General features: G+C 43.4%; 1 protein-coding gene and 1 pseudogene across 1 annotated transcript; one reads left to right on the top strand and one right to left on the bottom strand.

The window, feature by feature from the left end:
- Positions 1 to 13,755, top strand: part of LOC123425643 — a 41,843-nt pseudogene extending 28,088 nt beyond the window's left edge.
- Positions 13,756 to 16,250: 2,495 nt separating this feature from the next.
- On the bottom strand, positions 16,251 to 17,570 carry LOC123429677 (aspartic proteinase nepenthesin-1-like). Its single transcript, XM_045113688.1, has one exon. It carries the CDS (start codon positions 17,568 to 17,570, stop codon positions 16,251 to 16,253), a length of 1,320 nt encoding a protein of 439 aa, XP_044969623.1.
- Positions 17,571 to 22,636: the final 5,066 nt, after the last annotated feature.

Raw genomic sequence — 22,636 nt, 5'->3', positions numbered from 1 at the left:
TTCGTATGGTGTCGTCTCAACGTATTTTGATGGTGCCCTATTTAAAGTGAATGCAGTTGTTTCTAATGCATAACCCCAAAACGATAACGGCAAATCGGTAAGAGACATCATAGATCGCACCATCTCTAATAAAGTACGATTACGACGTTCGGACACACCATTACGTTGTGGTGTTCCAGGCGGTGTCAACTGTGAAACAATTCCACATTGTCTTAAGTGAGCACCAAACTCGAAACTCAGATATTCACCCCCACGATCAGACCGTAGGAACTTGATCTTCTTGTTACGATGATTTTCAACTTCACTCTGAAATTGCTTGAACTTTTCAAATGTTTCAGACTTGTGCTTCATTAAGTAGACATAACCATATCTACTCAAATCGTTAGTGAAGGTGAAAAATAACGATATCCGCCGCATGCCTCTACGCTCATCGGACCACACACATCGGTATGTATGATTTCCAACAAGTCACTTGCACTCTCCATTGTTCCAGAGAACGGAGTTTTAGTCATCTTGCCCATGAGGCATGGTTCGCACGTGTCAAGTGAATCAAAGTCAAGTGACTCCAAAAGTCCATCGGCATGGAGTTTCTTCATGCGCTTTACACCAATATGACCTAAGCGGCAGTGCCACAAAAATATGGCGCTATCATTGTTAACTCTAACTCTTTTGGTCTCAATGTTATGTATGTGTGTATTACTATCAAGATTAAATATGAACAATCCTCTCACATTGGGTGCATGACCATAAAAGATGTTACTCATAGAAATAGAACAACCATTATTCTCTGACTTAAAAGAGTAACCGTCTCGCAATAAACAAGATCCAGATATAATGTTCATGCTCAACGCAGGCACTAAATAACAATGATTCAAGTTCATAACTAATCCTGATGGTAACTGAAGTGAAACTGTGCCGACGGCAATTGCATCAACCTTGGAACCATTTCCTACGCGCATCGTCACTTCATCTTTCGCCAGCCTTCGTCTATTCCGCAGTTCCTGTTTCGAGTTGCAAATATGAGCAACAGAACCAGTATCGAATACCCAGGCACTACTACGAGAGCCGGTTAAGTACACATCAATAACATGTATATCAAATATACCTGATTTTTCTTTGGCCGCCTTCTTATCAGCCAGATACTTGGGACAATTGCGCTTCCAGTGACCCATACCCTTGCAATAGTAACACTCTGTTTCAGGCTTAGGTCCAGCTTTGGGTTTCTTCGTCGGATTGGCAACAGGCTTGCCACTCTTCTTTGAATTACCCTTCTTGCCTTTGCCGTTTCTCTTGAAACTAGTGGTCTTATTCACCATCAACACTTGATGCTCTTTACGGAGTTCAGACTCTGCGACTTTCAGCATCGCAAACAACTCGCCGGGAGACTTGTTCATCCCTTGCATGTTGTAGTTAAACACAAAGCCTTTATAGCTTGGCGGCAGTGATTGAAGGATTCTGTCAGTGATAGCTTCTTGCGGGAGTTCAATCCCCAGCTCAGCTAGACGGTTTGAGTACCCAGACATTTTGAGCACATGTTCACTGACAGACGAGTTCTCCTCCATCTTGCAAGCATAGAATTTATCGGAGGTCTCATACCTCTCGATCCGGGCGTTCTTCTGAAAGATAAACTTCAACTCCTGGAACATCTCAAATGCTCCATGACGCTCAAAGCGACGTTGAAGTCCCGGTTCTAAGCCATACAAGACTGCACATTGAACTACTGAGTAGTCCTCCTTACGTGCTAACCAAGCGTTCTTAACATCCTGATCAGCCGTAGCGGGTGGTTCATCTCCTAGCGCAGCATTAAGGACATAATCCTTCTTCCCAGCTTGTAAGATTAGCTTAAGATTACGAGCCCAGTCTACAAAGTTGCTTTCATCATCTTTCAACTTAGCTTTCTCTAGGAACGTATTAAAATTCAGGGTGACTGTCGCGTGAGCCATGATCTACAACACAAATATATTCAAAGTGGACTTAGACTATGTTCAAGATAATTAGAGTTTAACTTAATCAAATTACTCGCTAAACTCCCACTCAAAAAGTACATCTCTCTAGTCATTTGAGTGGTTCATGATCCACGTACACTAGCTCAAGTCCGATCATCACGTGAGTTGAGCATAGTTTCAGTGGTAAGCATCCCTATTCTAATCATATCATCTATATGATTCACGATCGATCTTTCGGTCTCATGTGTTCCGAGGCCATGTCTGCACATGCTAGGCTCATCAAGCTTAACTCGAGTGTTCCACGTGCGCAACTGTTTTGCACCCGTTGTATGTGAACGTTGAGTCTATCACACCCGATCATCACGTGGTGTCTCGAAATGACGAACTGTAGCAACGGTGCACAGTCGGGGAGAACACAATTTCGTCTTGAAATTTTAGTGAGAGATCACCTCATAATGCTACCGTCGTTCTAAGCAAAATAAGGTGCATAACAGGATTAACATCACATGCAATTCATAAGTGACATGATATGGCCATCATCACGTGCTCCTTGATCTCCATCACCAAAGCACCGGCACGATCTTCTTGTCACCGGCGCCACACCATGATCTCCATCAACGTGTCGCCATCGGGGTTGTCGTGCTACTCATGCTATTACTACTAAAGCTACATCCTAGCAAAATAGTAAACGCATCTGCAAGCACAAACGTTAGTATAAAGACAACCCTATGGCTCCTGCCGGTTGCCGTACCATCGACGTGCAAGTCGATATTATCTATTACAACATGATCATCTCATACATCCAATATATCACATCACATCGTTGGCCATATCACATCACAAGCATACCCTGCAAAAACAAGTTAGACGTCCTCTAATTTTGTTGTTGCATGTTTTACGTGGTGACCAAGGGTATCTAGTAGGATCGCATCGTACTTACGCAAACACCACAACGGAGATATATGAGTTGCTAATTAACCTCATCCAAGGACCTCCTCGGTCAAACCCGATTCAACTAAAGTTGGAGAAACTGACACTTGCCAGTCATCTTTGAGCAACGGGGTTACTCGTAGCGATGAAACCAGTCTCTCGTAAGCGTACGAGTAATGTCGGTCCAAGCCGCTTCAATCCAACAATACTGCAGAATCAAGAAGAGACTAAGGAGGGCAGCAAAACGCACATCACCGCCCACAAAAACGTTTGTGTTCTACTCGAGAAGACATCTACGCATGAGCCTAGCTCATGATGCCACTGTTGGGGAACGTCGCATGGGAAACAAAAAATTTCCTACGCGCACGAAGACCTATCATGGTGATGTCCATCTACGAGAGGGGATGTGTGATCTACGTACCCTTGTAGACCGTACAGCAGAAGCATTAGTGAACGCGGTTGATGTAGTGGAACGTCCTCACGTACCTAGATCCGCCCCGCGAACCGTCCCGCGATCAGTCCCACGATCTAGTGCCGAACGGACGGCACCTCCGCGTTCAGCACACGTACAGCTCGACGATGATCTCGGCCTTCTTGATCCAGCAAGAGAGACGGATAGGTAGAAGAGTTCTCCGGCAGCGTGACGGCGCTCCGGAGGTTGGTGGTGATCTTATCTCAGCAGGGCTCCGCCCGAGCTCCGCAGAAACACGATCTAGAGGAAAAACCGTGGAGATATGTGGTCGGGCTGCCGTGGCAAAGTTGTCTCAAATCAGCCCTGAAACCTCCGTATATATAGGGGGAGGAGGGGGAGCCTTGCCTTGGGGTCCAAGGACTCCCAAGGGGGTCGGCTGAGCCAAGGGGGGAAGGTCTCCCCTTCCAAACCGAATCCAACTTGGTTTGGAAGGTGGAGTCCTTCTTCCCTTTCCCACCTCCTCCTTTTTTTTATCTTTGATTTTCTTCCTATGGCGCATATGGCCTTCTTGGGCTGTCCCACCAGCCCACTAAGGGCTGGTGCGCCACCCCCAAGGCCTATGGGCTTCCCCGGGGTGGGTTGCCCCCCCCGGTGAACACCCGGAACCCATTCGTCATTCCCGGTACATTCCCGGTAACTCCGAAAACCTTCCGGTAATCAAATGAGGTCATCCTATATATCAATCTTCGTTTTCGGACCATTCCGGAAACCCTCGTGACGTCCGTGATCTCATCCGGGACTCCGAACAACATTCGGTAACCAACCATATAACTCAAATACGCATAAAACAACGTCGAACCTTAAGTGTGCAGACCCTGCGGGTTCGAGAACTATGTAGACATGACCCGAGAGACTCCTCGGTCAATATCCAATAGCGGGACTGGATGCCCATATTGGGTCCTACATATTCAACGAAGATCTTATCGTTTGAACCTCAGTGCCAAGGATTCATATAATCCCGTATGTCATTCCCTTTGTCCTTCGGTATGTTACTTGCCCGAGATTCGATCGTCAGTATCCGCATACCTATTTCAATCTCGTTTACCGGCAAGTCTCTTTACTCGTTCCATAATACAAGATCCCGCAACTTACACTAAGTCACATTGCTTGCAAGGCTTGTGTGTGATGTTGTATTACCGAGTGGGGCCCGAGATACTTCTCCGTCACACGGAGTGACAAATCCCAGTCTCGATCCATACTAACTCAACGAACACCTTCGGAGATACCTGTAGAGCATCGTTATAGTCACCCAGTTATGTTGTGACGTTTGATACACACAAAGTATTCCTCTGGTGTCAGTGAGTTATATGATCTCATGGTCATAGGAACAAATACTTGACACGCAGAAAACAGTAGCAACAAAATGAAACGATCAACATGCTACGTCTATTAGTTTGGGTCTAGTCCATCACATGATTCTCCTAATGATGTGATCCCGTTATCAAGTAACAACACTTGCCTATGGCCAGGAAACCTTGGCCATCTTTGATCAACGAGCTAGTCAACTAGAGGCTTACTAGGGACAGTGTTTTGTCTATGTATCCACACAAGTATTGTGTTTCCAATCAATACAATTATAGCATGGATAATAAACGATTATCATGAACAAAGAAATATAATAATAACTAATTTATTATTGCCTCTAGGGCATATTTCCAACACCCATAACAACCCCGAACGTGTTAGGAGCGATCGTTATGGAATCAAACACCGGTAACCGGTAACTAAGGCGGCAATAACGGAACAAAGCACCCGGTAAAAGGCTAGGCCTCCCGTCATTTACCAAGTATATAGGTGCATTAATTAAATAACAGAATTTAAGATAATGATATCAAGCTCATGTGACTACATGAGTCAAAGCACCTGCAACTAGCAACGCTAACATTAGTAGCTGAGCAAGCCTACTTAGCCATACAAGTTTTGCTAGGAAGGGAACAGTGTTCGGGTCATGGCATATGAAGAGGCAATTTAATTCAGTGGTAGGCAGCGAGAAATAAGACATGGAATCGAAAACTAGCATAACAAGTCTAGAGATGGAATCAAGGTCATATCATCTTGCCTGTGATATCCTTAGCTTGGAATGGTTCTGGTTCGTCCTGCACGTACTCTCCTGACTCCACGTATTCGTTCTCTGATCCCGGTGCTACCCAACATGAGAATAACATCCAATGAACAGCAGCACCACAAGATGCAACAATCACATGATGCATGAGATGAAAATTGAGCATGCACCACTATTTCTATCTCTAGCACAAGCAAATTAAACTACTGCAAGTTTCTGGACAGAAATGTACCCTAAGTTATTTTGACATGCATGAGAATGACATGATCAGATGCGTCTCGTGAAAACGATGCAAAACCATATAAAGAACAATACAATCGGAGCTACGGATCAACGGGAATCAACGAACAAGATATGAAGCCCTACGTGTCAAAATCATCACCACACACTCAAATGGCACAAATCTGGTATTCCCAGGTTGCCAAGACATAAAAAAAGCCATCATGGATGGGGTGGAGCAAACAAGAACACCACAACATCAACTAAGCACTCACAATCATCAAAATGACAAAACTACATAATCTGCCATAATCTGCATCATAGCACTTTGTGAGCTACATGTAAAGCACCTAGAGCCACCCACCTATGACAAATAATATATGTGGCTGTAGCGCACCAAGAACACTACAAGCACCAGCAAGAATCACAGCAAAAGGAATTAAACTCTAGAAGATACAAGGCCACAAACTTTCCCAAAACCGTCAGATCTCAGGGACTTAGTGAAAATTCCTGCACCTGAGTTTCTGTCTTTGTTCTGAAGCTTTTTGACAGCAATCAAAACAAAACCTACTGGACTCCAAATGATATGAAATTTGACAGGTAGCTTCACAAACATATCAGGTCCAAAATCCTAGCACTGATCTAAGGCTAGTTCTCAACACAATGACCAGCACATCCTCATCTATAAGAGAAGAAAATGTTTACAGAATCCCAGACTTAGTGAAATTCCAGATTTCACTAATCTGGAATTTTCAGCCACATGCCCACTTTGTCTAGGCATAGTTTGCACACACATAACACCAAATGATAAATGACACCACTATGGTGTAGAGCAAAACCCCTACTACTATCACACAAAAACTCATGCCCTTGGGCTCCACCTATTCCATGGAATCAAAGATCAAACTTGCAACAAATCTGAATATGTCAACTCCATAAAGTATCCTAATGGCAAAACAAACTTCACCACTGGATTCCTTGGGAGATTCTACCCCAAAATCATATATAATATGTGGGCACTTACTTGGAACAAGTGACCACAATTAAGGGAGAGTAAACTACTCCAAATCATGCCTAGGGAATGGGCATCATTTCATGTAGTTCCTACTAAGACAACAACTACAAAGGTTGAGCTCATGTGCACAATGAAAAAGCGACTTGGGGGTTTGAACCCCATGTTTGTGTCATGCACATCAACAACACAAATACTTCTCACTAAGTCACCCCACACACACATCATGCTCTCTCTCATATTAAACATGAGGAGTTGCACAACTTGCACATGGGGCTGGTTTGCCACCTATACATCACACCACAATCTCATCATGAGCCCTAAGACTCCAAGAACAATATAAGGGAAGCTATCAAGCAAATGATAGTACGGCTACACTCACTTGCACACCTACACTAGCAATACCTCATGTGCGTGCAACACACACACACACATGCACATCATCTACTGCCATCCAACTAGTCACACAAGCAAAGAACATAAGCCACCTACATATCATCATATACTAGGGTAGCATCACCACACACACACACACACACACACACACATATGGCTAACATCATGTGTATGCACACACACACATGCATCTCTCACAAGAACACACACACACACATACCATCTGGTCTACTATAGCAGCAGAGGAACAAAATAATATTATGCCATATGCCATCTTATGTTTAAGGCACAAAACAACAAATAGAGAAAAAGAGCATATCCAGCAAAATAAAAATAAAACAAGAGGTAAAAGAAAAAGGGGGGCACCCCGGGGATCGAACCCCTGTGCCTCTGGTGCAAAGCCATCTTACACTACCACTGCGTTGCGCTAGCTTACTCAACAGAGAGGGGAGCCCAATCAGGTTAAACTGTCTCTAGGACTTACGGTGCAGAGCAACGAAAAATAGCAAAAGGTGCTGAAGGGGGGAATCGAACCCGCGCCCTCTATCAGGCACGCCACGCTAGCCACCACTGGGCTACGACACGGTGTCTGAACCACTACGCGCTGCGAAACAGAAGAGGTAACCTCCCTGCTTATCTGCTACCGGCGGCTGACCGGAACAGGGGAAGGGTCTCGCCGGCGATGCGAGCCAAATCCAGCTCCGGCTCGTGGAGGGGAGGAAGTGTTGGGGAACATCGCATGGGAAACAAAAAATTTCCTACGCGCACGAAGACCTATCATGGTGATGTCCATCTACGAGAGGGGATGTGTGATCTACGTACCCTTGTAGACCATATAGAAGAAGCGTTCGTGAACGCGGTTGATGTAGTGGAACGTCCTCACGTCCCTCGATCTGCCCCACGAACCGTCCCGCGATCAGTCCCACGATCTAGTGCCGAACGGACGGCACCTCCGTGTTCAGCACACGTACAGCTCGACGATGATCTCGGCCTTCTTGATCCAGCAAGAGAGACGAAGAGGTAGAAGAGTTCTCCGGCAGCGTGACGGCGCTCCGAAGGTTGGTGATGATCTTGTCTCGGCAGGGCTCCGCCCGAGCTCCGCGGAAACGCGATCTAGAGGTAAAACCGTGGAGATATGTGGTCGGGCTGCCGTGGCAAAGTTGTCTCAAATCAGCCCTAAAACCTCCGTATATATAGGGGGAAGAGGGGGAGCCTTGCCTTGGGGTCCAAGGACCCCCAAGGGGGTCGGCAACTCCATATCAACAAGAAGTTTGTTTTGCCATACCAAGGGGGTCAATATCCAATAGCGGTACCTGGATGCCCATATTGGATCCTACATATTCTACGAAGATCTTATCGTTTGAACCTCAGTGCCAAGGATTCATATAATCCCGTATGTCATTCCCTTTGTCCTTCGGTATGTTACTTGCCCGAGATTCGATCGTCAGTATCCGCATACCTATTTCAATCTCGTTTACCGGCAAGTCTCTTTACTCGTTCCGTAATACAAGATCCCGCAACTTACACTAATTCACATTGCTTTCAAGGCTTGTGTGTGATGTTGTATTACCGAGTGGGCCCCGAGATACCTCTCCGTCACACGGAGTGACAAATCCCAGTCTCGATCCATACTAACTCAACGAACACCTTCGGAGATACCTGTAGAGCATATTTATAGTCACCCAGTTACGTTGCGACGTTTGATACACACAAAGTATTCCTCCGGTGTGAGTGAGTTATATGATCTCATGGTCATAGGAGCAAATACTTGACACGGAGAAAACAGTAGCAACAAAATGACACGATCAACATGCTACGTCTATTAGTTTGGGTCTAGTCCATCACGTGATTCTCCTAATAACGTGATCCAGTTATCAAGCAACAACACCTTGTTTATAATCAGAAGACACTCACTATCTTTGATCAACTGGCTAGCCAACTAGAGGCTTGCTAGGGACAGTGTTTTGTCTATGTATCCACACATGTATATAAGTCTTCATTCAATACAATTATAGCATGGATAATAAACGATTATCTTGATACAGGAATTATAATAATAACTATATTTATTATTGCCTCTAGGGCATAATTCCAACAGGAAGCCCACACACACATGAACTCATTTCACGTCCTAACTACTCCCGAGGGACTCTACAATGGCCTGACGACAGTGATCGGCGACTCCGGCGATAGAGGTGATGCACACAATGATTCTACGGCTACGGTGCCCGAACTGGGACAGGGAGGAAGCAGGAGGAGCGCTACCTCACGCACGGGTCGAGGAGGAAGCGTCACGTAGTGGAAGTAGAGGAAGACGGGCGCCGGCGAAGCTGCTCGTCAGAGAAGACGCGCCGTCGTGGAGAAGAGGTAGCAGGCGCGATATGGTCGATCCAGCGGTGGGAACGAGCCCCTGGAGAGGCCCGCGAGCTCCTGGACCTCTCGTCGAGGAGGAAGAGGCACCACCGCGACGACGGCGACCTCCTTCAACCGTCGGCCATGGCGGATCCGCCTCACTTACCTTGCTGCGACGATGCAGAGAGGAGGGTGATGAGATCTGGGTGGAGCGGAGGCGGAAGGGGGAACCCTAGCCGAGGCACGGACGCCAAGGCTCTTTATAGGGCGAGAGGGGGAAGCGAGGGGCGCGCGGGTGGCCATGTGCGCGTGCTCTCTCCGGTGGAACAGAGGGGATCAAAGGAGACGCTGACAGGCGGGACCCACTGTCGAGCTGGAAAGGGGGAGGACGACGACGGACGCGCGACGGGCTCGCGAGGGGAAAGGCTGATGGGCCGCTAAGTGGGAGGGAGCCCACTTAGTGCGCCAGATAGAGAAATAGAGCCCCTGTCTATTTCCTTTTAAAAATAAAACAGAGAAAGAACAATAGGCACATGACAAAATAAAAGGGATAAAATCAAATGGAAAATTGCCCTCGACCTGAAAATGAACCAGCTATTTAAATAAAATACTTCCAACATTTATGAGGCTACTTTCATAAATCCAAAACAGCATTTATTTATTCTGTTTTGTGATTTATATTCATCCTCAAGACCAAGAATAAAACTCCAAATCATCACATCATCATCTCCACAATAAACTCTAAACACAAGACATTTTAAAACAGCTTTTGGGAAGATGGAATTTTGAACATGAGATAAAAGGAAAAGAAAAGGGATTGAAATTTCAAGGAGCTTTGAAAATACATAGCAACCACTCCTACACACCACACACCATCATCACATGTGCATCAACACATGAAATTACAAGACCCACTCTAAGACATGGCAAGGTATAGATGCAAGCAACACAAGGCATGGTAAGAATGGTATGACATGAATGCATGCATGCAAAAAGAAGAAATACAAGGTGACACATGAATTCATACATGCATAGTTAGCTCTCATGACAATGTCAAGGTGGTCCCACATGGAAGGTTACAAAAAGGGAAAGCTTTACACTTGGGGCACTACACGTAACATGCACGTATGGTGAACCGCTATGTTAGGAAGTCGGAGCATAATTGATCTATTGATTGTCATCCTTTGTGTTGCGGTCGGGATCGCGCGATGGTTAACACCTACCAACCCTTTCCCTAGGAGTATGCGTTTAGCACTTTGTTTCGATTACTAATAAAAACTTTCGCAACAAGTATGTGAGTTCTTCATGACTAATGTGAGTCCATGGTATAGATGCACTTTCACCTTCCACCTTTGCTAGCCTCTCTAGTACCGCGCAATTTTTGCAGGTGCACAAACCCACCATATGCCTTCCTCAAAACAGCCACCATACCTACCTACTATGACATTTTCATAGCCATTCCGAGATATATTGCCATGCAACTCCCACCGTTCCATCTCATGACTTGTGCTGTCACTCTCATATTGCCGTTGCATGATCGTAAGATAGTTAACGATATGTTTCAACGTCATACGCCAAGCTAGATCGTTGCACATCCCGGTACACTGCCGGAGGCATTTCCTATAGAGTCATGATCGTTCTAAGCTTTGAGTTGTGAGTAAATAATAGTGTGATGATCATCATTATTAGAGCATTGTCCCATGTAAGGAAATAAAAAAAATGCCAAAGTTGCCTACAAAAAAAGAGATATGGAAAGAGGCCAAAGAGCCCAAACAAAAAAAAGGAGAGAAAAAGAGAGAAGGGACAATGCTACTATCTCTTTCCACACTTGTGCTTCATAATAGCACCATGTTCTTCATAATTGAGAGCCTGTCGTTTTGTCACCACCATATGCTAGTGGGAATCTTTATTATATAACTTGGCTTGTATATTCCAATTATGGGCTTCCTCAAAATTGCTCTAGGTCTTCGTGAGCAAGCAAGTTGGATGCACACCCACTAGTTCTCCTTTTGAGCTTTCACATACGTATAGCTCTAGTGCATCCTTTGTATGGCAATCCCTACTTATTCACATTGATATCTATTAATGGGCATCTCCATAGTCCTTTGATACGCCGAGTCAATGTGACCATCTCCTCCTTTTTGTCTCACAACCTCCAACACACTCTATTCCACCATAGTGCTATATACATGGCTCACACTCATGTATTGCGTGAGAGTTGAAAAAGGTTTGAGAAATTAAGAGTGCGAAAACAATTACTTGGCCAATACCGGGGTTATGCATGATTTAAATTAGTTGTGTGGGGATGATGGATCATAGCCAGACTATATGATTTTGTAGGGATAACTTTCTTTGGCCTTGTTATTTTGAAAGTTCATGATTACCTTGCTAGTTTGCTTGAAGTATTATTGTTTTCATGTCAATAGAAAACTATTGTTTTGAATCTTACGGATCTGAACATTCATGTCACATGAAAGAAGTTACAAAGGACAACTATGCTAGGTAGCATTCCACATCAAAAATTCAGTCTTTATCACTTCCCTACTCGAGGACGAGCACGAGTTAAGCTTGGGGATGCTTGATACGTCTCCAACGTATCTATAATTTTTGATAGTTCCATGCTATTATCTTGTCAAACTTTGGATATTTTGTATGCCTTTTATATCTTTTTTGGGACTAACTTATTATCTCAGTGCCAAGTGCTAGTTCCTGTTTTTTCCGTGTTTTTGACCCCTTTCAGAGGAGAATTTTAAACGGTGTCCAAACGGAATAAAACTTCCGAAAAGATTTTTTCCGGAACAGAAGATACGCATGGGACATGAGAACCAAGGCAGAGGACACCAGGGGACGCCACAAGCCCCCTAGGCGCGGCCAGGGGGCGCCTAGCAGGCTTGTGGGCCCCCTGTGGCTCGTCTGCCCTACCTCTTCCGCCTATAAATTCCTGAAAAATCCAAAACTGCGCGAGAGATCCACGAAAATACTTTTCCGCCGTCGTAAGCTTCTGTCTCCGCAAGATCCCATCTGGGGCACGTTCTGGTGCCCTGCCGGAGGGGGGATTCAGATACGGAGGGCTTCTTCATCAACACCATGACTTCTCCGATGATGCGTGAGTAGTTCACCATAGACCTTCGGGTCCATAGCTAGTAGCTAGATGGCTTCTTCTCTCTCTTGGATCTTCAATACAAAGTTCTCCATGATCTTCATGGAGATCTATCCAATGTAATCTTCTTTTGCGGTGTGTTTGTCGAGATCCGATGAATTGTGGATTTATGATCAGATTATCTATGAATCTTATTTGAGTTTCTTCTGATCTCTTATATGCATGATTTCATATCCTTGTAATTCTCTTCGAGTTGTGGGTTTTGTTTGGCCAACTTGATCTATGATTCTTGCAATGGGAGAAGTGCTTGGTTTTGGGTTCATACCGTGCGGTGACCTCACCCAGTGACAGAAGGGGTAGCGAGGCACGCATCGTGTTGTTGCCATCAAGGGTAAAAAGATGGGGTTTACCTCATTGGTTTGAGTTTATCCCTCTACATCATGTCATCTTGCTTAAGGCGTTACTCTGTTCGTCATGAACTCAATACACTAGATGCATGCTGGATAGCGGTTGATGTGTGGAGTAATAGTAGTAGATGCAGAAAGTATCGGTCTACTTGTCTCGGACGTGATGCCTATATGATGATCATTGCCTTAGATATCGTCATGACTTTGCGCGGTTCTATCAATTGCTCGACAGTAATTTGTTCACCCACCGTAATATTTGCTATTTTGAGAGAAGCCTCTAGTGAACAATATGGACCCCGGGTCTACTTCACATCATATTTTCAGCCTTACACTTTTACTTCGTGAAGGGATTGACAACCCCTTTATAGCGTTGGGTGCAAGCTCGTTTGTGTTTGCGCAGGTACTCTGGACACTTGGCTTGATTCTCCTACTGGATTGATACCTTGGTTCTCAAACTGAGGGAAATACTTACTGGTCCTGTGCTGCATCACCCTTTCCTCTTCAAGGGAAAACCGACGCAAGCTCAAGAGGCAACACTCTCCCAGACGACGACTCCGAGGTGGACTCATGTGGCGACTCTGACGACGAGGTGGAGGAGCTCGTCGTACTCTCCGACGATGTGCCGTATGTGCAGCTGTTGGCGCCCGTCCTCGATGCAGTGGAGGGGCACAAGAACCTCCCAATTGACGTGGAGAAGCTACCGGAGGTCGCAGATCTCCCAGAGGTCGTCGTCGTGAAGCAAGAGGTTCTGGAGGAAGATGTTGTCGCGCCGACGCTGGCCAAGAAGAAGAGTGCGGCGGGGAAGAAGACTGCAGTGCGGCGCTCCGAACGCGTGAAGATGTTGAAGAAAGAGGAGTGAGATGCTATCTCCAGTTTCGTAAGTGAGATGTTATATTTAGTTTCGTCGGTTAGGACTTATCTTCACTTTTGTCAGTCTTATGTTAGTTTAGTAAGTTAGACTGTCAGTTTGGTCAGCACTATGTCAGTTAACTATCTATGTCAGACTATCTATGCCAATACTATGTTATCAGTTCACTAAGTTCAGTAAGCTAGATATTGCTAACACATCCTATTTATGTCATCATTTCCAAGTATGTCACTACTGTCACAACCTCATCATAGATAAAACCTTCTTACTTACTTAACTTAGCATAGTACTCCCTCCGTTCCTAAATATAAGTCTTTTTTAGAGATTTCACTAGGGGACTACATACGAAGCAAAATGAATGAATCTACACTCTAAAGTATGTCTATATACATCCGTATGTAGTCTTTTAGTGGAACCTCTAAAAAGACTTATATTTAGGAACGGAGGGAGTAGGTCTTAACTTAAAAGTCATTACATCATAGATAAAACCTTCTTACTTACTTAACTTAGCATAGTAGGTCTTAACATAAAAATCATTACATCATAGATAAAACCACCTAGTTCTTAAACCATCATAGATAAAACCATATGGATTCCAAGGCCAGATATATATAGGCCTAATAATTACTTAACAAACACAACAAGAACTTCACTCATCCATTATTGCCTTGGTCCTCTCCAGCTTATCTTTGCTGCCATGCCCAGCCTTGAGCAGATCAGCAATCAGATACTCCAGCTTCTTCTTCTCTTCCTTAAGTAGGTCCATGTCCCCCTGCACTTCCTTCATGGCCTTCCTCATGTTCTAAATGATATCTCCTTGGCTTCGAAGAATACACCTTTGCTCCTTGGAAAGCTTAAGCTTTTCCATACTTATCCCTGATCCTCAAGTTCTTTCTTCTTTTTTATTTAGATCATTGATTGCCTGACTGGTATACTCCATGTCATGAGACATCTTGCTATCATGATAGTCAAAAAGCTTGGATACATCTTCCACCAACTGGCTGTAGCTGTTTAACAGGAGTCAATTTCCTTCTTTAGCTTGCCCACCTCTTTCTCATGAGCTTGTTTGTCCTTCACCCTACCCAAGTTCTGCTCATGGTACATGTCCCAAATCCTTAATAGGCACCTTTGTAGAATCTTTGGCCAAGGACCATCCACCCACTCCACCATCCCACAGTTGACACCTTCATCCTACATAAGCAATTTTTTAAAATTAAGCACCTTACTAACAAACTTAGTACAGATAACTGAAGTCACAAACTCAATTCAGTTAAGTCAAAACCTATGTTTAGATCAATGCTCTCTGAATTCAGCTAACATAATCTATAATTTTTCAAAACTAAGCACACAACACCTTATTTAGCACCACACATAAATTCAGTTAACAATTATATTCAGTTAACAGATATATTTAGTTAATAACTAATATATTCAGTTAACAGTTAACACTTGTTGTGAGTTTCAGTCAAGTGTTTAAATTCAGTTAACACTAAGACACTTGTCACTGCACATCACACATCTATACACAACTTAATACCTGCTGCACCACACATCTCCACCAGCAAAACACATCACACAACACACATCTCCACCAGCAAAACAAGTAAGCGTTGAAGATTAAATACATGTTGCACAGGACAACCGAGGAATCGCCTCCCAGTCAAAGTACCTTCGAAAGCTACCATCTTTTTCGGCCTCTGATGATGCATCATGCACGCCGGCTCAGATTCAGTGAAAGAACCACAGAAAGATGGATCCACTACAATGTCGGGGGTTTCCCGCAAAAGAAACTTGATATCAAACCAAATGAAACTTGGAATCTCGAATTTGGATGACCTAACCCTAACCCTAACTATGTTCCACCATTATGTACTTACAAAGAGCTGACTATCCATTGAAACCATACAGATGTCCTCGCCCGAGCTCTCCTCGCCATCCAGGATGCCATCCTCAAGTTCTACCGGCAGCAATGCCGGCGACAGCGACGATGATATGCTCAGAGGACGAGGGGAGAGTGAGAGGATGAGGATGAGTGAGTGAGCGAGAGGAGGGAGAGAGTGGCTGAGCTCGCTCTCACCGTGGGCCCATTTATTGGACCACCGACAGTCGCTTCCGACCGCACACGCGTCGTTAACGGCAGTTAATGCGCGGCTGTCCACCGTTGGCCACGCTGGAGCCGGAACTATGGGCCCGGCCTGGCAGAAACGGGGTTAAACGCAGCGAAGCGGGCGGTTAGACGACTTGGTAGATTTTCGCGACGGATTACGAAAAAAATGGTAGTTTTTCGTACAAAATCTTAAAGTGTTCGTTCCTGGACACGTTTCCTTGAAATGTGGTAGTTTTTCGTTAAATACTCTTTTTTACTGAAAATGCTAATCATCCTCCCGACAAGAAGGGAATGCACATGGGTAACTTGGAAGAACTCACATCAACCAGCAATTGCTTGGACACCTCGAGAAAGTACAGTAAGTAATAAGCTTCAGACCTCAGAGCTTACTACAGTTGGTAGGGACAAATGACATTTGCCCTACGGTGATGTCAAACAACATCTGTATATTCTGCTGCTGGAAATTGCCGAGCACCGAAGTCGAAGTCGACGTCGCCCCAGCAATGTTTAAGCAGAAGGACGAGTCCTCTTCGTCGAAGGACATGTAGTTGTCCCTATGCAGCGTCATATCCGCACCGCCGGCGAAGTGCAGCACCATGTCCGGCATGGCCGGGAGCTGCCGCTCACCGGCAGGAGCCGGGAAGCAAGGGTTGTCCAGGCTCGTGGCGTTGATCGCCAGCTGGCCGAGCAGCTCGGCCACGTGGTTGGCGACCACCCTGAAAGCACTTTCCACGAGGACCGTGAAGATGGTGCCGGAGTCCACGATCATCCCGCCGGTGCCGTCGGCGCGCAGCGCGAAGGTCTGGTTCGGGATCGGCAGGCGGGTGTCGCCGAGCGATATGCCCTCGAGGGAGACGTAGTACCGCGACGGGCTCTGCGGGCTCTGCAGTAGGGGCGTCGACTGCGCGGCGGCGCCGCCACTGGAGGCCAGCTCCGCGAGGGAGCCGAACAGGACCGGGCTGCCCAGGCTGGTGTTGAAGAAGTCGGTGAGGCAGTAACTGAACTTTCCAACCCCTAGCTGAGCCACGAGGGACAAGCTCCCGCGGCCGAGGCCGACCGTCCCGGTGGAGTTGTATGAGTCGCCCCCGTTGTCTGTGCCGCAGCCGAACGCGACGCCTCCGGCGGAGGCGGCCGGTGCTTCGCCGGGCGCGCTATTGCCGAACGTGAGCGTCTCCGTGCCCATGCCGCCGGCCGAGTAGGCGCCGTCGCCGTACGCGTAGCGATACCTGCAGAGCGCGGTAGGGGTGCAGTTGCGGCTCCATATGGGCAGGCAGGTGGCGCTGGAGCAGGGCACAGGGGAGAAGCTGGAGGAGATGGTCGGGTCGTAGACGGGTGTGTCCTGCGGGAAGCACAGCTTGCACGGCTGGCACTGCGTCCAGGTGAGGTCGCTGCCAGTGTCGGCGAGGGCGACGAATGGCACCGGAGGGGTCCCGATGGCGAGCTCCATCAGGTACTCGGCTTGGCCCGAGCGGAGCCTTGGCCCGGTGCTCGAGGTTGAAGACGTCGTGGAATAACCCGGTAGCATCGTGGCCGCTCGGAGGCGGCTTCTGTGCACGGCTCGGCGCATCAGCTCTGCCTTGGTGAAGCCGACTTTGGAGTCAATGTGCGTGAGCGTGGAGCGGTAGCCGGACGGTGGCGGCGCCGCCGAGCTGGCCAGTGAGGCAAGTAGGAGCAAGCTCAGAGCTTGTAAAGGACCCATGAAATCCAGCGTATGGATGGATGATGAGTGCAAATTAAAGCTGGAGTGAATTTGTTGAAACTTGCAAGCCTTTTTATAGGAAGGTTTTAGCGGCTAGGTTTTGCTACCTTCCTCTTGGAAGACCCTGCACCTTCTGACAATGGCAAGGTCACCAAGAATGAAGGACAACAGTAAGTAGTAGCAGATCGTTAACAAACTCGTTATACTACTCAGATCTTTAGAATACAGAAAAGGTATATGTCGTCATCAACGGCGGAATGACCTATGCAGCAGAGTAGGACGGCCGTCTCCCCATATTGTTGGCGCTAACCGCTTAACCCCTATACCTCGGACTCCTCTGGCCTCTAAATCTTATGCCGCCATTTGCCACGGATGTGGCAAGACCGAAAGAAGAAGAAGAAACGGCCTGGCTAGCTAGGAAGCAGTGGCGGTGCTTGCGATGTCAAGCTTTGTGGACGTAAAATTTAGTTGACAAATTGAACACGGAAAAAAAGATTACACTTTATCGATTTTGCTAATACTCAGCTAGCTGAGTTTTAGTTTGACATCATTCACCTCCATACTCATTGGATTAACTAGCAAAAGGACCCGTGCGTTGCAACGGGAGAAAAACTATTATAATCTCTAATGATGTTGATCATATTATGTCTTTAAAATTTTAGGACATTTCGCATGAACATTTTTAAAATTAGCAAACATTTTTTTCAATTGCACTCAAAAAATAACACACAAACTTTTTTTCAAAATCATGGACTTTTATTGTTTTCACCAACATTGTTCTCAAAATTATGAACATTTTTTTGAATATGCGAATATTTTTACAAAAATCCTGAGCATTTTTTAAATTCACAAACATTTTATATTTTCTTCAAACTTTTATTTCAAAATTCCCAGTTTTATACATTGCAAAGGTTTTTCAAAGTTCTAAATTATTTAAACTAAAAAATGGAACAGAAAAATGAAAATAAAAAATGAGACTAAAAACAGAGGCACGAACCGTTTTTAAGACTTTTACACGGACTTTTGTTTAAAATCGTTGACTTTTTTATTCTATGGACATTTTCTCAAAGTTTAAACATTTTTTATATGCAATTTTTTTTAAACTCCTGAGTAGTTTTTGAATTCAAAAAAAAATGTTTTTTAAAAATTTTATTTAGAAATTCTCAGTTTTTTAAAATTGAGAAAAGTTGTTTGAAGTTCTAAATTATTTAAAGTAGAAAAACAAAATGGAACTGAAAATAAAAATAAAAACTAAACTAAAAAACAGGCGCCCATGCATGGGTCGGCCCAAACAGGTGTGCTGCATCTTTTTTCAACGCCCAGAGCGTAATATAGGAGGTACCTACGTGGGCTGGCCCAGTCCGGAGATTTTCCTGTTTAAAACTTTTTTATGACTTATAGGTGGCATTGGTGGGTAATTTTAGTCAACTTTAAGAGCAATTTCGATGACGTACGGAAGAAACACTATTTGCTTTATTCTCCCCTAATAATAAAGCACGCACTGCTTGTGGCGTCCGTCGCGGCATTTTTGCAAAAACACCCTTGTAGTTTCCTCTAATTAACCCGCGGTACGTTTCTTAAGTGAGGCCGAACCGTTTTTTCACATTTTACACAAAAACCCCTTACTTTCGTGCTAAATAACCCGCGGTCCAAATTATATTCAGAGCAAATCGTTTTTTAAATTGTTTACGTACACCCCTCACATATGCGTTAATAACCTCAAAGTCCATTCAGAATAAATGTGTATTTTCAAATAACAATATCTTTTAAACCGTAAATCCAATTTAAACATGTTATATATGAAACTTGATTAGAAAAATGTGTAGAGTTTGAATATGTTGTTATTTTACATATTAAATATTTAAAAAAATACTATTTAGGATACAATGCTAATCAATATTTGTCTTTATTTCGTACCGACTGTTTGTATTGTAACATGTTAACTTAAGCATCAATATTTGGAAAATGTTATAATCTTTGGACATGATATACTTGCACTAGGTTCTTTCTTTGTACATATTTTATAATCTAAGACCTTACGTACGTGTCTTTTTTTTGACAGTATCCACGCGTATTTTTATCAATGGACTACACTTTTTTTATTGTTCATTTTTTCTCCCGTTGCAACGCACGGACATTTGTGCTAGTAGTAGGTAAAGATAATGCGCTGAGATCTGCGTGTGTGTCTCACGCTCCTGTTTCAATATTTTTTCTTTTTCGCGTGAGGAGTGAGAGGCTGGGCCTTTGTGCGGTAGATTTTTTTTTCATTTTCCTAACTAGTATGGGCTTTTGAACGCGGTACTCCTTTTTGTTGTGGTTATATATGCCTGAGCTATACGTAGGCAAATCCTGGTGCTGCAGCATCGGTCATTGTGTAATTTTCCTAACCGGCGCATGCAGCCGCGTGAGATAGGCTGGTCCATTTATCTGTTTATTCTGTATGTTCCTTTTCATCGGTGTCCAAAAATGATGCGGGATGGTGAGTTGAACCGGCATTTCCTATTCAGCGCTGCAGGCGCGGGTTTCATCTGTTTCTGTTAACTGGCGTCTGCAACAGGGTTAGTTGGGCTCGGCCCATTCTATATTCTTTCTTCTGTTTTCTAAAATCCAGAAATTGTGCGAGCATTGCGATTCGAACCTGCAACCTTGTTGCCGATGGCATGGTATGATCGCTACACAAACCAAACGGCTCCATTCACCTCCCCTACCCAGTTTCATCTTTCCACCACTTTCTTCTTATATCTTTTTCCCTATTTTTCATTTTTCATTTCTTTCTTGGATGATTTTTTTCTTTTTTTTAACTGAATGAACTCTTTTTCTAAAAGCTGATGATTTTTTTTCACAATTGGTGAACTTTTTTTCAAAATAGATGGTTTTTTAGAAAACAATGAAATTTTATTGAAAATCGGCAATTTCCTTTTTCAAACTAGATGAACATTTTAAAATCCGGTGAAATTTTCTAAAATTTGATGAATTGTTTTAAAAAAAATATGAACATTTTCTAAATTCGATGAATTTGTTTAAAAAATCCATTAACTATTATAGTTTTGATGATTTTTTTTAAAAATCCATTATTTTTTATGAAATTTGATGAAAGTTTTTCGAAATAACTAAACTGTTTTTAAAATTTGATGCACTTTTTTCAAAATCCATTAACTTTTTGTAAAATTCGATGAATGTTTTTCAGAACCACTGAACTTTTTTTCAAATCCAATGAACTTTTTCCAACATTTATAACCTTTCTAAATTCTATGAACATTTTTCGGATCGATGATCTCTTTTCCAACATCGATAAACTTTTTTTGGATTTGATGAACTTTTTTCCAAGATCGATGAACTGTTTTTATTGTGAACTATTTTTAAAAATGAATGAAGATTTTTTTCAAAATCGATGAGCTTATTTTCAGAAATTATGAACTTTTTCCAAAATCAGTGAACAGTTTAAGAATTGAATGAACATTTTTGTAGTTTGGTGAACTCTTTTACAAATTACAAAATTGTTTTTCCAAATTGCATGAACATTTTTGAAACTCACAAACATTATTCTTTTTCTGTGTGTTTTCACAAATTCAAAAATGCTTTCGAGTGCAATTTTTTGGTAATATATTGAGCCTTTTATTTAAAAATGAACTTATTTTAAATCCATGAATTTTTTCCATTTGGTGAACTTTTTATTGAATACGTGAATTTTTTAGTTATCGTAAACTTCATTTGGAATCTATGAACATGTTTTTGGTTAATTCAAAAAAATAAACTGTACATTTAGTGCGCAATAAATAGCGCATCTACTAATTTATTCTGAAATGTTTCTCGCTGAGTACAACAACTGACAGGTCGTTGATCGAGTGGTTAGCTTGTGCGTACAAAACCGAGAAGGCGTGGTTCGAATTCAGATCGGCAGCCATTTTTGTGGAATTCTTACTCTCCGCGCTTGTTCTTGGGCCAGCCCATCTAGACGCGACTGTGGGCTCTGGTTGCGTTCCCCGGTGCTGAAGGCGCGCAATAGGAGTCCCCGTCGAACCACTGACCTCCTTTCTCGATGCCCGATGAACTAACCACCACACCACAAAACCTCTCCTCGCATTGTACATATTTATTATTCTTTTATTACTTCCTCATTTTCTTTATTTTTTTCCTCTTCCTGGTTCGTTGATCTTTTCTTAACGAATTTGATGAACCTTTTCTTAAAGTTGATGAATTATTTTTCAATTTTTTATGAACTTTTTCCAAATTCAGCGATCATTTTTCAAATACGGTGAATTAGTTTCAAATTTGATGAATTATTTCAAATTTAATGAACGTTTTTTCGAAATCCATTAAGTTTCTTTAAAATTCAATGAACGTTTTTAAAATCTGACGATTTTTCTTTTCAAAATCTATGAACAATTTTTCAAATTCGATGAACTTTTTTTCAAAATCGGTGAACAATTTTTCAAAATCGATGAACGTTTTTCAAATTCGATGACATTTAAAAAAAAATTATGAACATTTTTTAGATCCGATGAACACTTTTCAAAATCACTATACATGTTTAAAAAATGATGAACTTTTTTGAAATTAAATGAACTTTGTTCAAATTGGATGAACTTATTTTTAATGTTGGATGAAATTTTCTTACAAAATTGATGATTTTTTTTCAAAATTGATAAACTGTTTTGAAATTGGTGAAACTTTTTTAAATTTTGACGAACATTTACGAATATTTTGTGAACTACTTTTCTAGTAAAATCAAAATCATTTAACTTTTATTGAATAGGGGCAAGTTTTTTTGCATGTTTATGAACTCTTTTTCAAAATCTGTGATGTTTCCCTTTTTTAAAAGAAAAATATGTGTAAGCGGCTGCACTAGTTTTAAAGGATTTAGCATTGCAGTATGTCATTTGCACCCGCACACCCTAGTGGTTAGCAGAAGGCATGTGAAGCTGCGTAGGTCGTGAGTTTGATTCTCCGCCAGAGTAGAATTTTTTTGATTCTTTTCGCGAATTTTTTTGGTGCCTGGTCGTGGGCGGGCCCATTTCATGATGTAGAGGGCGTCGGTTCTCCTAATCGGCGTCGAAGGCGCTCAC

This window comes from Hordeum vulgare, chromosome 2H, assembly GCF_904849725.1.
Source record: "Hordeum vulgare subsp. vulgare chromosome 2H, MorexV3_pseudomolecules_assembly, whole genome shotgun sequence".
NCBI lineage: Eukaryota > Viridiplantae > Streptophyta > Magnoliopsida > Poales > Poaceae > Hordeum > Hordeum vulgare.
This window is presented reverse-complemented; position numbering and strand designations above follow the sequence as displayed.